The 16,770-nt window shown below is 33.9% G+C and overlaps 1 protein-coding gene across 1 annotated transcript; it reads left to right on the plus strand.

Annotated features, from left to right (window-relative positions):
• Positions 1-263: 263 nt before the first annotated feature.
• LOC138337364 (uncharacterized) lies at positions 264-1,124 on the plus strand. The gene is made up of 2 exons (XM_069287274.1): positions 264-600; positions 664-1,124. Exons 1-2 carry the CDS (start codon positions 264-266, stop codon positions 1,122-1,124), a joined length of 798 nt encoding a protein of 265 aa, XP_069143375.1.
• The last annotated feature ends 15,646 nt before the right edge of the window (positions 1,125-16,770 follow it).

A 16,770-nucleotide genomic window follows, 5' to 3' on the forward strand; every position in this document is an offset into this window, starting at 1 on the left:
TATACTCTGCTTGAATTTATAAAATTCATTTGATTAACGATTAAAAGAACATAAAAACTTTATCGTTTAATCAGAAAAAATTTGTGTAAAGATTTGTTCTTTACTGTTAGTATTTCAAATACTTAACTTATCTGTCATTTGTGAAAGAAAAAATAAAAAATGACTAATATAAGTCAAACAAATGCTGAACAGTAAGTGCTGCAACAACATCGATTGCACATAATCGTTCAAATGCTGCCTTAGCACCGGCTGAGAAACATGCAATGTTTTCTGGAGTCGACTTTAAGAGATGGAAGCAAAATATGTTCTTCTATCTCACTATGTTGAGTCCGCAGAAGTTCATTAATGAGAATGTTCCTGGTATGTCAAATGAAACTCTGCCTGATGAACGATTGTTGGTAACAGAAGCATGGACACACTCAGATTTTTTTTATAAAAATTATATTCAGAGTGGCCTGCAAGATGATCTGTACAATGTGTACAATAATGTCAAAACCTCAAAAGGACTCTGGGATGCATTAGAAAAGAAGTACAAAACAGAAGATGCCGGAATGAAGAAATTCATTGTGGCGAAATTTCTAGACTATAAGATGATAGGCAGTAACACCGTCGTTAACCAAGTTTAAGAATTGTAGGTCATAATCCATGATCTTCTTGCTAAAGGATTGATTGTGAATGATGCCTTTCAAGTGGCTGCAATTATTGAAAAGTTACCTTTATTGTGGAAGGACTTCAAAAACTACTTGAAACACAAACGCAGGGAGATTACTGTTGAAGATCTCACAGTAAGGTTGAGAATCGAAGAGGATAATAAGCTTGCAGAAAAGAGTTCACTTGGTAATTCAACAATATCTGGAGTAAATTTTGTTGAAGAAGATCCCATAAAATTAAAGAAAAGAAAGAAAGCATCTTGTCCAAAAAGCAATCCTCCTAAGAATAAATTCAATGGAAATTGCTTCAACTGTGGTAAACATGGTTGTAGATCTACTGAATGCCGGGGTCCTAAGAAGGAATATAAGAACAAGGACAAACAAACTTGGCTTAATCCAAAGGAGAAATGGACGAACTCTGTGCGATGCTTTCAGAATGTAACTTGGTTTGAAATCCAAGAGAATGGTGGATAGATTTTGGTGCTTCATGCCATGTTTATGACAACAAAGAACTATTTTTATCATATACTCCACCACTTACATATGAGAAGTTGTTTACGTCAAACTCCGCTGTTGCAAAGGTGGAAGGAACTGGCAAAGTCCTAGTAAAGATGCAATCAGGCAACATGGTGACTTTGAATAGGGTCTCATATGTTCCTGATTTGAGAAAGAATTTAGTTTCAATTCCAGTTCTGACAAAGAATGGATTTAAATGTGTATTTGTTTCTTATAAAGTAGTAGTAAGTAAAAATGATATGTATGTAAGAAAAGGCTTGATTGCCTTCTCAAACTCAATGTAATTGCAGTTGATATGAATAAACATTTTGCTTCTTCTTACTTTCTTGAGTCTAAATGTTTATGGCATGAACGTTTGGGACACGTTAATAACAAAACCTTGAGAAAACTGATTAGCTTATATATTTTGCCAAAATTTGAGTGCAATAAATTAAAATGTCAAATTTGTGTTTAATCTCAGTATGCTAAGAATCCTTATAAATCTGTTGAAAAAAATTAGATCCTTTAGAATTGATTCAAACTGATATTAGTGACATGAAGTCAACACCATCATATGGTGGGAAAAAGTTTATCATAACTTTTATTGATGATTTCACTAGATATTGTTATGTCTAGATAAATGGTAAGGATGAAGCAATAGATGCATTTAGGCAATATAAAATTGAAGTTGAAAATCAGTTTGATAAAAAGATCAAAATGATCAGAAGTGATAGAGGTGGAGAATATGAATTTTTATTTGCAGAAATATATTTAGAAAATGGAATAATCAATCAAACTACTGCTCCATGCACTCCTCAATCTAATGGAATTGCAGAAAGAAAAAACCAAACTTTAAAAGAAATGATGAATGCATTACTTATAAGTTCAGCTTCACCACAGAACTTGTGGGGGGAAGCTATCCTTCCATCAACTCAAATACTTAACAGAGTGTCTCACTCAAACACAAATGTAATTTCATATGAGAAATGGAAAGGTAGAAAACTCAACTTGAAATATTTCAAAGTGTGGGGGTGTCTAGCCAAAGTCCAAGTTCCCATACCTAAGAGGGTAAAAATAGGGCATAAGAATGTGGATTGTGTATTCATTGGATATGCCACAAATAGTAAGGCATGTCAATTTTTTGGTTCATATGTCCGAACATTCGGATATTCATGATAATACAGTAATGGAATCAGATAGTGCTGAAATTTTTTGAACATATCTATCCGTATAAAACTAGACTTGTGTCATCTATTGGGGGGGGTCTAAACAACCCATAGAAGAACCAAAAGAGAATGAACCTAATGAAGAAAGTCCAAGACGCAATAAACGTCAAATGACATCTACTTAATTTTGATATGATTTTGTAACATTTCTTCTTGAAAGTTAGCCTCAAACATTCAACGAAGCAATGTTGTCTAGAGACTCCACCCGTTGGATGGAGGCTGGTACTAGTGAAATTGAATCAATCTTAAGCAATCATATATGGGAGTTTGTTGATCTTCCTCCAGGGAACAAACCCTTGGGTTCAAAATGGATCTTTAAAAGGAAGATGAAAGATGATGGAACTATTGATAAATATAAAGCAAGACTTGTTGTCCAAGGTTTTAGACAAAAAGAAGGTCTTGATTATATTGACACATACTCGCCAGTGACTAGGATAGGATTACATCAATTCAGATGTTAATTGCACTAGATGCTGTATACGGTCTTGAAATTCATCAAATTGATGTGAAAAAAGACTTCTTAAATGGAGTGCTTGAAGAAGAAATATACATAGAACAACCTGAGGATTTAGTAGTTCCTGGTAAAGAAAAGAAAGTGTTCAATCTTATTAAGTCACTTTATGGACTAAAACAATCACCGAAACGATGGCATGCATAGTTTGATCAAACCATGTTATCAAATGGATTAAGATCAATGATTGTGATAAATGTGTGTACAATAAAGATACTCCAAATCAAGAAGTTATTTTATGCCTATATGTGGATGACATGCTTATAATGAGCAAAGACATCGCTAATATAAAAATTACAAAGTGTATGCTCGCTAGTAAGTTTGATATGAAAGATTTAAGAGTTGCTGATGTGATATTAGGAATTAAAATTCTTAAAACTCCTAACGGTCTAACATTGTCTCAAACTCATTATATTCAAAAGATACTTGAAAAATTCAAATTTTTAAAAATTTAAAAAGGGAAAAGACACCAATTAATGTAAACCTTCATCTTGCAAAGAATAAAGGTGAAAAAAGTCTCAATTGAACTATGCTAGCGTATTGGGAAACTTAACGTATGTCATGAATTTTACATGACCAGACATAGCTTGCCCGATCAGTAAATTGAATCGATACACAAGCAATCCTAATAAAAGTCATTGGTTGACAATGAAGTGAGTTTTGGGATACTTAGATGACACTCAAAACTATGCTTTACATTACAACAAATATTCAGCCGTTCTTGAAAGATATAGTGATGAAAATTGGATTACTAGGTCAACTAAATTAAAATCCACTAGTGGATACGTTTTTACTATTGGTGGAGGAGCAATATCTTGGAAATCATCCAAACAAACATGTATAGCTCGCTCAGCAATGGAGTCTGGATTCATTGCTTTGGACAAGGCAGGTGAAGAAGCTGAATCGCTCCAGAATTTCTTAGAAGATATTCCATTTTGGCCTAAACCAATGGCCCCTATAAGCATACACTGTTATAGTCAAGCTGCAATAGGAAGAGCTGGAAGCATTATGTATAACAGCAAGTCTCGTCACATAATACGAAGACATAACTCTGTGAGACAACTACTCTCTAGTGGAATTATCACAATTGACTATCTGAAGTCAAAAGATAATGTGTCAGATCCACTTACAAAAGGCCTAAATAAAGAGGGAGTTGAGAAATCATCGACGGGAATGGGGCTATGGCTGGGAACAAGTCATCGTGGTGGTAACTCTACCTAGAATATTGGAGATCCTAAGATATTGGTTCAAGGAGATAAAACAAAGTCATTGATGACGGTTCCACATTGTCAAGAAAAATTATTATTTTATGGTCCATTCCCATGATGAGAAAATGTTTCATAACCAGGATAAAGACATAAGGACTTTTTAATGATTTCTAAGTTTGATATAGGTAATATCAAATGGTGTATCTATGGGATAACACATTTAGAAATCACTTATGTAAGTGTGAAGTGTAAGTCGCTTCAAGGAGAGTCCGGTAAGGCCAGTTTTTTAAGCACTTACTATTAAAGATGTGTTCATAGCTGAAATGAACAAAACAATGAGAACTAAGAACAGTTCAAGGGTTGGTTGTGTTACATATGTTTTCTAGGTATACACCAAAGCTCGACGATTCAAAGATATCAAATCTAGCGATTGACCGAGTATATCCTATATATGTTCACTACGGAAATTTTAAAGGGCAACCTACTTATGAAGATGCGATTAACCTTTACCAAGACACACAACTTTTTTCATGCATATGTTTTAACAATAGCCTTCCCCATTCATGTGGGCGATTGTTGGTTTTAGCAAGTATGAATGGAAAAAGAAAAGAGAGAATATGAAAACTGAGGGAACTGTTTTGGATGGAACATTACCGGTCCGCACAGTACAAACTCCGTACCGGTTTCAGTAATTATCAGTCCGGTTCTACCGGTATCGATACCACTTCCAGCCTTACCTACCGGGGTACTTATCATAAATGGTTCTTTTAGGACATTGTAAAAAATATTAAACTTACTAGCTTTCAAGAGAGTAATAAAAAATAATATAGCACCTGAGTCAAGTAAAACATAAACATCAATATAGAAGACTTGTAACATACCGGTCACCACATCGGGAAAACTCTCTTCTTCACCCCTAGAGAGAAGAGCATAAAATCAATTCTTCTTTGGAGCATAAACATTTGAACCATTAGCTTGAGTTTGACAACATACTTTGTGTTGCCCCTTCACATTAGGGAAATCTTTAACGTTGTGGCAGCTCTTGTCACAACCAAAGCAATTGCCCATTCCAACTAAGCACTCACCCACATGAACCTTACCACACTTGGTACAAGTAGGCTTTTCACTAGGATAGTTTCAACTCTTTCCCTTTCGGGACATTGGATTAGGCACCCTACAATTACGAGCTTTAGGGAAGTTGGAAGGAAATTAATTAGAAAATCTCTGTCTTATTTTGTCTTGGATATCAAGCCTACCCTTTGAAGAGCTAGCATCAAATGACTTTTCCATATTAGCATCTCTATTCTTCCTCTTAACCCTACCCTCCTCTATTTAATGAGCATGAACTGCGAGACAAGAAATATTCATATTGCATATCCGAACGACATTCTTCTTTCAAGTCGTTGGACACTTCCGTGACAAACCGACTCATCTCATCTGTACGGTCGGAAACAAAAAAAGATCATATTTTGATAACTTAGTAAACTTCAAAGAGTAGTCAAGCACACTCATACCTCCTTGACGAAGGTTGATGAAATCTTCCACCTTAGCTTCCCTTTTTTCTCTTGGAAAGAGCCTATCAAGAAATACCTTCTTAAAAATCTCCTATGTCACCGGGACACCCCTCAAAGGCCTATTGTCTCTCCATTGTATGTACAAGTTTGGGACACGTCCTTTTTTTGGTAGGTGGCTAACTTAGCTTTTTCACTTGTAGTCAACCCATAGCATAGAGAACTTTTTTAGGCTTCATAAATGAACTCTTGGGGTTCTTCCTCTACTTTGGACCCATAGAAAGTAAGGGATTCATTCTTGTTAAATCCCTCAAGCGGGAGGCCATGGTGCTAACATGTTGGCTTACTCGGGGTACCATCTTCTGGTTAGCTTTGGTTGTCATGGCTTGGGTTTGAATATTGCCAGCTTGCGCTTGAGTAGTAATGGCTTGGGACATTTCGAGAAAGGCTTCCCTTATGTCCCAATCCGACAAGGATGGAGGATTGGCCGAACCTTGGTCATCATTAGCATCTTCTTCAAGAGGAGGATATTGATTGCAACGTGGAGGAAATCCCACATTAACAGTCTATTCATCAAGTCTTCAAGCATCTTTCCTTCGAGTATTCATACATACAACCTCAATACAAGGCATAGGCGAAAGCACACATAAAGTAGATTCTAGAGGCGCGAAATTGGATTTCCGAGAAAATTTTTGTAAGAATCATATCACTTCTCACTCATAATTGTGGAGTTCATTATAATTATGAAAAAGGAACCTACACAGATGTTACTTAATGAGACATCAATCCTAAATATATTCAACCTGTCTCTTATACTAAGTTTTTCACAACCGGGAGCACCCCCTAGAAGTAACAGGAGTCTTCATCATCGAAGAGGACTAAGACTTACCTTTTAACATCCTTTATTACATTTCATGTCTTAAATTAGCGGAAAATTTAAAACTTTTTAACTACTTCTACAGTGAGGTTTACTTAAACCTCTCACGTACACATAGTATATAATTATCGAGTATACATAGACTCCTCATATAGGATACAATACATAGACTTCTACTTTCATTTCATACATAGTATTGCAATATAGATTTATAAGAAGTCTAGAATATGTCTTATACTAAACCATCTAATTCAAATAAAACATATTGGGTTCAACCCATACTTTATTACAAAAAGGCCTCATATAGGCATATAGAAAGTCAATAAAGAAAGAGAATGAACTAAATTTTCCTGAAGACTAAACAATTTTCAATAGCAAGATAGTGGCATCGTCCTTCGAAGGTGAGGACCTAACGAAAACTTAGGAAATATTAACATAGTCTTCAAAGTTTCTATAAGCTCAACAACCAGATTCTACATTACTACATTTGTAGTAAACATAAAAGATGGGTAAGTACACACTTGAACTATGAATGAGTATATGCACACGTAACAATAAAAAACATCCTAAAGAGAAAATTTGTTCAAAACATGCTAATTTACTTTGAAAATCCTTATGCACAATCATGTACAAATATATAGACCAACAATTTCATAATACATAAGTCAATACCATGTACAACACAAGACCAACATCATCAAGTAATAGTCAAGTCAACTTGTATAGATTTCCTAACTTCATAACATATGCAATACACTTACTCATAACCCCACCTCAAGTATACACATTCAATGACTAAGTAAAGCCCCATAACCTTACTCAACGAATTAAAACAAATAAGAGATTATAAGCAATGCCTAACATCTCATATTTTAGCATCAAGAGTAGTTATCATCATGTTTAGAAATTTAGACCAATAACATGTTCATAAATGAAACTAACATCATATAAGATAGTCAACATCATAAATTCAACATATGCATAACATTCAATTGGTAAGATCAATATAACATAAGAACAACCGCCTAAGGTTTCCCTCAATTCAAACTGGTGCAAGACATCGGCAGAGTCTTATACCCCTACCTAGGCTAGTGTCAAACCTATTAATTTACCCTAGTTAGTGTTTACATATTTACTTCATTTTACTTTCGGGAACAACTGACTTTACCGACATAGACCACAAGATCTAAATGTGGAATTCGATGTTGTAAGATCTTACACCAATGGAAGGTGGTCTACCGGCCAAAGTAGTACCAAACATGAAAATAACATCTCGGTGGATCCAGTAGCTAGTATTCCTATGGTGGTAACATTGTTTATGGAGCTTGGGGGATGTTATGGAAATATCACTCTATGCCCGTTTTGGAATATGAGCCTATCAATCCTATGTGCATTGTGGTGATTCCTAACTTCCCTCCTTATGTGCCACCTCTCATCTAAAAAATTACTTGTTGATAATGTTTGATATGGTGATATATATACATGTGATTATAATGTGGCAATTCCATTCAAATGTGTGTCAGAACGTAGCAATCCTGTAACGACCCTCAAAATGAACTAGGATAAACTCGATAATCACATGGGTTGTATGATTTAGTAACTTTATTATAAGGTTCTAAACTTCTTTTAATAGATTTTTGTGAAGAGTTTTGAGGTCAAACATCAAAAGACGACCAAGACGTCCAAAAACTAGTCTTTTGTGTGCTAGGGTGTCCTTGTAATTTTGCCTTGTTTTTATGTGTTGGTTGGAGTATAAAAATAGTGGAGGTTACCCTAGTGTCTTATTAAACAAGTATAGGGTCAAAAGTTTGGTTACGACTCCCCAAGGACCATCCTAGTGGTCTTTGAGGAGGACCCAACCTTTGGGCAACAAGCTGCAAAAGACAGCAAGAAGTTGTTCATGGGAGAAACATGTCTGTGTCAGGGACTAGGTTCTCCATAAACAAAAATATTTTGTTTGAGTCGTGGACGTATCGTGGACTATACTCTCCCAAAATTTAGTCCCATAAGTCTTGTGGGAACTACATCGTGCCGCAGACTAGCTTCATGATGATAATTCCAAAAAAGAAAGTTAAGTCTCACTTATTTTCAAAGGTCAAATTAATTTGGGGGTATTTTAGGTACTTTGGGTATTGTTTATAAACGGTTTTGAAGTCATATTTACCCCCATTCCTATATCAAAATATAATTACCAAATGAGAAATTAAAAATCCAAAACTCTCTCCCCTTCCAAATTCTCTCAAAACTCCATTGGAGGCAAAACTCAAGCTCAAACTAAAGGATGAATTTTCAAGTGTTTTCTTTTCCAAATTTCATGGGATTTTCTTCTATTAAGTTATGGTACCCATTGATCCTTGGATAAACTTTTATATAAGGAGTTCTATAAAATATTTTTGAATATTATTTTAGAAGTTACCTCGGAGAGGTCTTATACTAGCCCCTTAACTTCATTACATAACATCATACAAAAATGTAGGGAATTTAACAAATTTTCTTTAAACAGTACGAAAATCTTTTCATAATGGAAGAAGTCTTTCCAACATATGTCTCAAAACCATCTACCATTACAAGAGTAATAATGTCTTTGTACGCAGCCCCATAAAGTCTTAAACATAATAAAAAACATAAACGTAACATAGGGGTACTATCATCGAATTCCATGAGGACTCGCCAATCTTCAATCTTCTTCAACATAGGAACCTAGCCTCCAAGTACTCAAATCTCCAAAAATCCCCAACATTTGGTTAGAAATGTAGGCAATATGCATTAGTAGAAAATGTACCAAGTATGAAAGCTAATAAACAAAACATAAAATAACTCAAAGGGTTATTAAATAATAGGCATAATCATAATATAAGCATCATCTCATCAAGACTACATAAGTCGTATAAGATTCATACTTCAACCATTAGTCCTTCATACTCAAGTGAACTACTTCCCATGCCACCTCCAAGTATACGTGTGCAAGTCCAAGGTAGAATCCTATTCTACTACCAAAGCTAAGTACCTCTCTTTGTTCATCCTTGGTCATAGACCACTCTCATGCTCAAGGCCTAGGTATTCATGAAATAAGAGCACTATACACCTATATAACCTCAAGACACACTTGTGAAATGCATGTAGGGCATCCCATTCTATATTGCACACTAATCATATCTTGATATCACCCTATTCTTATTTTACCCCCTTTGTAAGTGTAACTACGGACCTACTTTCATCATTGACAAAGAACTATCATCTTATTTCAATCATATCATGGAAGGAAACTAAAGAAACTATCCAAGATAAGCATACATCACATGTGAGGTCATATCATATGTAGCTTCACAATATACTTGTTCCATGTATGAAAGGCATCCCACTCTACCCTTCACGTTAAGTTCTTCTTTAGGATAACATAATCCAAGCTAACTTATCTTTAGTTATATTTAATGAGCATATAATCCTAACATAATACACCTAATACAATAGAAACATCATAACATACAAACAATGCTAACAAAGGAAGGATATAAGAATACTAACTTGGCCACCTTGCAACCATTCATGTAGATGCAAGCTATCTATAGGGGGTACTAAATCCTCTACCCTCGGCTAATATTTGGAAAGCCACATATCTCAATCCTAAGGTACCATGAATTAGTTTTGGCCTAACCAGATGAACCTTCTATGAAGAAACTCTAGTCATGCTACTCTAAAATAACCCTAGGGGAGTATCGATCCAACATCCTAGGCTTCCATGCCTACGCTAATGCAAGCTACCATGACAAGAATTCTACTAATGCATGATAAAGCTAACCATGGAAGATATTAATACCTCCAAACCAAAATACCATGAGACACACCATTCCAAGTACTAGGAGATTCTACCATTCATAGCTACATAATTCAACTATCCATGAGTGAATCCATAGGTTCAACCCCAAGGTAATCTATTCTAAAAAGCATGCTTAATTTTAGGTGATTAACCTTTAATATTATATATACATGAAAGCTACTCATCATATTAGACTAGTTCCATAAGCCCTAGTGAACAATATTATTATATAAGCCCTACATTCAACATTTAGTTCTTTCTTAATCATAAGCCAATCCTAAGCATATTTTATCATAAATTCCCCATTATAATCAATTTAATTCACTTTCTATCATGGATGCATATATCTAGATTAATTCATGATCTCATACTACTATTCTTGATTAAGGCCTATTCATATTAACAACTCAAGAGAATCTAACAATAATCATCGATTTCTCATTCAAAGTCTAAACCTATATAATGTAGAAATTAGGGTTAAACATGAGGTCAACAAAATCCTTCATAATCATATGAATCAACCTCAATATAAACATATGTATGAAGAATTCAACTTTTTGGAACCATACAAACATAATTCCAATACATTGGAATGAATCCTACCTTCATTAGGGTTCTTCTTCAAAAAGTATAAAACTCTCGGGGAATCTTTGGCTGGAAGAACTCATAGATAACGAGCCTTACATACCTTTAATTAAAGCCTTGAACTAAGCTTAAAACTGTGGGGTTACCTCTAGATCTTTGTTCTGTAATTTAATTCGAGGGAAAATGGTTCGTCTTGAGCCCATGTTGTAGGTCAACTTTTTTCCTTTAAGTTTTAAGGGCGCAAGAGTCAGGGACCTAAAATCTTGTTGTCTTCACGCTTCCTCGGCAACTTCATTGGACAACGTTTGGGTCCTCCTTAGGGTGGTCCTCGGGGAGTCCTACTCGATTGTTTGGAACTTGTAAATGTTTTTCTATGTGTAGGAACCCTTGATACTAAATTTCACCTTCCTATAATACTCCAAAACTCAATTACAAAACCATTCATCACACTAGTTCAACTTGGCTAGTATTCGGACATCGAGGTACTCCTTTGATGTTTTACCTCCTAACTCTTTAAAATAGATTTTAAAAGCTACTCCTTATTATCTTAACAAGTTATTAACTCATAAAACTCACGTGAAGCTCTAGTAAACCCTATTTTATTTTCAGGATCATTATAGAATGCAAGAAAACAAGGTCGAATAACACATGATAATCCTTCATGTATACTGCTCATATAAAACAATTTCATTTATCGAACTCATATCTCATGTTTTAGCTATGTGTAATAAAATAATCTAATCCCATTTACAATCTTACAGACACTTGGTTCATAAAACAACACATACTTCTCACAATATTCCATTGAAGACAACACTTATAATACCAACAAACATCATAACCACACTAGTATTTTACCTTATTCTTAAACCATCTGTCAGGAACCATATTCTGGAATCTGAATCGCAACCGGTGCCATTGACCTCTCAGAGGTCGCAGACAAGCCTCATCTTGCTTTCATTAATCTCATGTATAAATAGACTTCATATAGTTATTTCATTAATTCATCATATACTAATCTCAAGATAAAGAAACAACCATCTAACAATTTCGAAAACAATTCAAATCAAAGAATAACATATCATAGTGTTTTGCACAAATGGCCTTATTACAAAGCTTTGAATAAATGTATGAATGAAACGCCATGGACAAAATCCACTAGATATGCATAAAACTAAGGCTAGACTAAAACTATAGCATCCTTGAAATACAGAGGACCTAAAAAATGGTCTGGAGATATGCTGATGTCCAAACCGTTGCAAGAGTCATCAATCTATCACTTAACCTGCATCTATAAATAGTAAATAGTAGGGTTTAGTACACCCCTTGTACTAAGTATCGGTGTATGCACACATACACATAAAACTATGCATGATCAAAGAAAGTTGTTCCTAAACAACATGATATTTCTGGAAAGCCTAGTGACTAGACTTCCCTAAATCATTAGATGTGAATAGTGGTATGAATATGATGTATTTTAATGAATTCAAAGCACACAAATTATTTTCTATATGATTACAAAACATTAGTATTATCCACATAATTTTAGAACAACTCGAGCGAAGATTTGACATTTTTATCCTCTTAGGACGAGAGCTCCTCTTTGTACACAAAGATTATGTTTCAGTCTTTTTCTTCGTCTTGTTGTGTAGTTCAATAATTATTTTTATCCTATGTTTTACTTACATGTGCTATGATTCATTGTAGTCCCATACCCACAATGAATCGATGTAAGTAATCAAACGACCAAGGAATGATTTCCCTACCTTATAGTGAGTCATTTTTTACGCTATGTATTCATTACCTTTCATTAGAAATTATATGTTGATCATGCCATTGATTTCATAACTTTCATGTTTTATGTATATTACATTTTATATACACGAGACTTTGGAATCGTTGATGTAGTAAGACATCACAAGTGAGGGCACAACAAATGGGACCTCAACCCGAGGGGCTTCTTTAGCGAACACAGAGTTTTGTTCATTCGTTCATTCGTACTTCAAATTATTTATTTCATTCATTGTTAGGATGATGTAAACAACAATTATACCTAGGATGAAGTTTAAGAATTTTATCAGGATTATGAAGTGGAATGACCAAGAATGACCTAATGTCATTACTTGAATATGATTTCACCTCCTGATTGTATTGAACAAACAACTTAGGTTTCATTCATTTCATTATATTTTATACATTGAGGAACTCCAACCTTAACTGAAATATATCATGTGAGAATCATGAAATCAAGTGTCTACCCCACACTGAAAAGAGTTGGAATCAAGTCCAAAGTGTCCGAAAACATGCTAGCGTACATGGGAATTGAACCCCGCCAGATGCCTATATAGAAAGTATAGATTCGAAGACTAGGATATATAAGGATACCCATACCCGGAATGCCGGCCAGTCTCATCTCATGAGAGTTACGTCAACCTCCACCCTTCCCGCAAGAAGCCATCATCGCTCATAGCTAGCCTATTGGTACTCAGTATAAAGCTCCATTTCATTCAACTCATACATTATGGAAGGTGGATTCTAGTATGAGGACATCATCGCTCAATAGATGATTTATCATCTCATCATTAGTATTAAGTATACATCAGTCTCAATACTTTCATTAGAGTGTAAAGAGAGAGTAGTCTCTTCATTAGCTTTACACTCTCATAGAGGAGTACCTCTTAGTAACATTTACTTAGGCTCATTTGAGATTGGTATCATCTTTCACATTAGCCTCTTTTCATGTTGTGACCATATTCATTAACATTAGAATATTTCCTTTTCATAATTACTCACCCCTTTACGTGAATGTTCATTTCTTCTTCATCTTCAAGTATTGACTCAAGAATTATGGAGGCTTGCTTATAGGTTGAGATTTATTTACTCTATTATTGACTGGTCATCCTTACTTTGCATTGATGAATTGTGAATTTTCGTTACATATCATCCTTTGTTGTTAATGAGACTGGCTTACACCTTCTAACACCTTCATACCTAAGTATTCTTTTAACATAGTAGCTTAGGTGTAAGTGAGAATTGTCTCACTTACTTCAACACCCCATTCTGGTCACTTACTTACTTTGGACCCCTTTAATTATGTTATAACGCACGTTACTTACTTACTTTATTTTAGTAGATTCATATCCTCATTTATGGATGATGAACACTTCATTCAATGAGTTTCATGAGTTCATATGTGATTCTGTTAAAGCATGTGGGAGTTGTCCCAATGAGTGGCATGCCCTTGATTATTGGTTCATTGAATTAATTTGGAAATGCTTATATTATCATTTTATACTCTCACTACACAAGATTTTCATAAGATTAGTATTGACCTCAACCTTTGAATATCAAACTACATAACCATATTTATAGGCATGAGCCAATTATACGTATCTTGATATTTAAATTTAATATATCTGAACCATTAGCCAACCTTTTAATTATTTAGCTTAATATTATATCCATTTACACATATCACTTTTAAACAATGAATTGTTAGCCATTTTATTGGCATACGATTAGTATTAGCATAAACAATTGGGTATAGATTTCATAATAATATTTGTTAGCATAAGCCAATTTTCATGTGCATAATGCTTAACTTTTTATGCATTATACATTAGCCAATATTTTAATTATTTAGAGATATAATTATAGCCAATTGCCATTTAAATTTTAAACAATGTTGTTAGCCATTATATTGACAAAAGGAAAACATTCACTCAAATTATAATTTCACGAAGATCCTTTTTAGCTAACCTTATAACATAACTTTACGCATAACATTTTTTTAAACATCTTGGACGGAATAATGTTAGAATTTGTTAATATATCATATTAATAACGTCATATTAATAGCAAGTATGCACAACAGACCGTAACATCTTCATACATAACATTTTCGGACATATCTTTAACATAGTATAATTCTTTTAATTAATATAATATTTAGCATCAAACGAGTACAATTAATAGATTCATTCAATCATTATATAATAAAAACCAAACACATTAAGATCATAAAGAACCATATACCAACAACATGATTTCTAACCTACTCAACATTGAAATCGTAACAACGATACTAGGGAAAGGAGTTGACAAGAATGACGGGAAACAACCCTAGCTTTAAGATCTGTGAATCATTCGAAAGAAAGTTATCTTGGAGAAAGAAGTCCAGAAGAGAAACCCACACCTTTTGTAGAACTTAATCAACTAAGACCACCTTGAACGAAACCTTTAAATTGCCCTGGAGAAATCGATAAATTTTCTGACTTTTTCTTGCGTTCGTTGCTTACTGTTTTTGCATTCTTTTTTCTATGAGTTTGAACGTGATTTTTAGGTTTAAGAACTGATATTTACTCATTAAACTTAGGTTTTAATAAGTTAATTAAATGAATTAATTAACTAATTACTAGAAAGCCCCTCCTAGATTGACTAGAACTAGGAAAACACAATAGTTGGTCAAATCTGAAATTTTTCCTAGGAATTTCGTTTTTCTCAGATAAATTATATATGAAACACATCACCATAATTTGTGTAGTTCTGTCAACATAGTAGTTTCCATCCACACAAATTCCCCAAATACCATGTATCACTGTAGGTCCATATTGTTGCACATCCATAATTGACCTACAATAACATGAAGAGTTTTGTTCCACATAATCTTACACACATCACTATTTTTACCCAAATCAAAATTCAATCTTCATAAAACTTTTTTATAAATTCGTATCAAGTCTGTGTAAATTGCAAATAACCTTCAATTTCAAACTAAGGGTTATCCAAGAGGTCGTATTTCATCACTTATCCTTAAATTCGTTGCATGACGTAATAATCTAAATATCTTGAACTCTTCAACAAATAAGACTCTTGTTCTGTTTGCTTAGTGACTTACCAATCTTATTCTTTGGCCAACAACCCATCACATTCTTACCTTATATTACAAACTAAAATTTTTTGTAAAACCCTCCTTAGGTCCCTTAACAATAAAAGGTAACAAAATTTTACGATTTAAATTATGAACAAGTCCTTCCATACACTCAATACCTAATGTGATCTATCATTTCTTACCTTACCAATCCATACCTTGACAAAATGTACCACCACAAACATAGACACGTCACAATTAAAACTTTAATTCTGATTCGAACCGCGTAACATATTCCCATTATGTATCAAAATTAACTCATACATCTAATATATGTATGAATTCATGTATGTTAGCCTAACATTTCTCCCCTCTCTATCGATTTTACTATATCCTTTATTAAAATTTGAATCGTACTAGTTACAAAACTCAAAATATAAAAGAACTTATTACCATACTCGAATCAAACGTCTATAGACATCTTTCTCAAATCTTATCCAAAAACTTTTAAGATGATTTGAATAAAGTGTAACACTATCACATAAATTTATGCAAATTAATTGGAACCACGTGTTTCTAAATTAAATTATCCAATATTTCTGAAAGATACATCTTTTTTCTTTGCTATAAAAGTAAATATCCTTGTTGTCATCTCCTTCTAAAAACTAACCAGCATCCCACTAAATCATTCCATTATAATTCTAGCTCATTTCAATTATATTCAGGGAGTGTTTCAACACATCCTACACTTTTCTATACGACCAGGCTACTCACTAGATAGTAACAACAATTTTAGATGCACACAAGTACTTATTACCATAGTGAATAAATTAATAAAAATTTCTTATCATATGGTTAAATCCTAATAATAATCTATTAAAAACTCATTACCGTTATGATAGGTAGTCATTGCTATCGTCACGTAGTCAACCGTATAATCGATTTGCCACCTTTAACCCAGTTATACCAATCAAATCCAAAGGACTAATCCAACTTTATAAACACTTTCTTACTAACATC

This window comes from Solanum lycopersicum, chromosome 7 (assembly GCF_036512215.1).
Source record: "Solanum lycopersicum chromosome 7, SLM_r2.1".
Lineage (NCBI taxonomy): Eukaryota > Viridiplantae > Streptophyta > Magnoliopsida > Solanales > Solanaceae > Solanum > Solanum lycopersicum.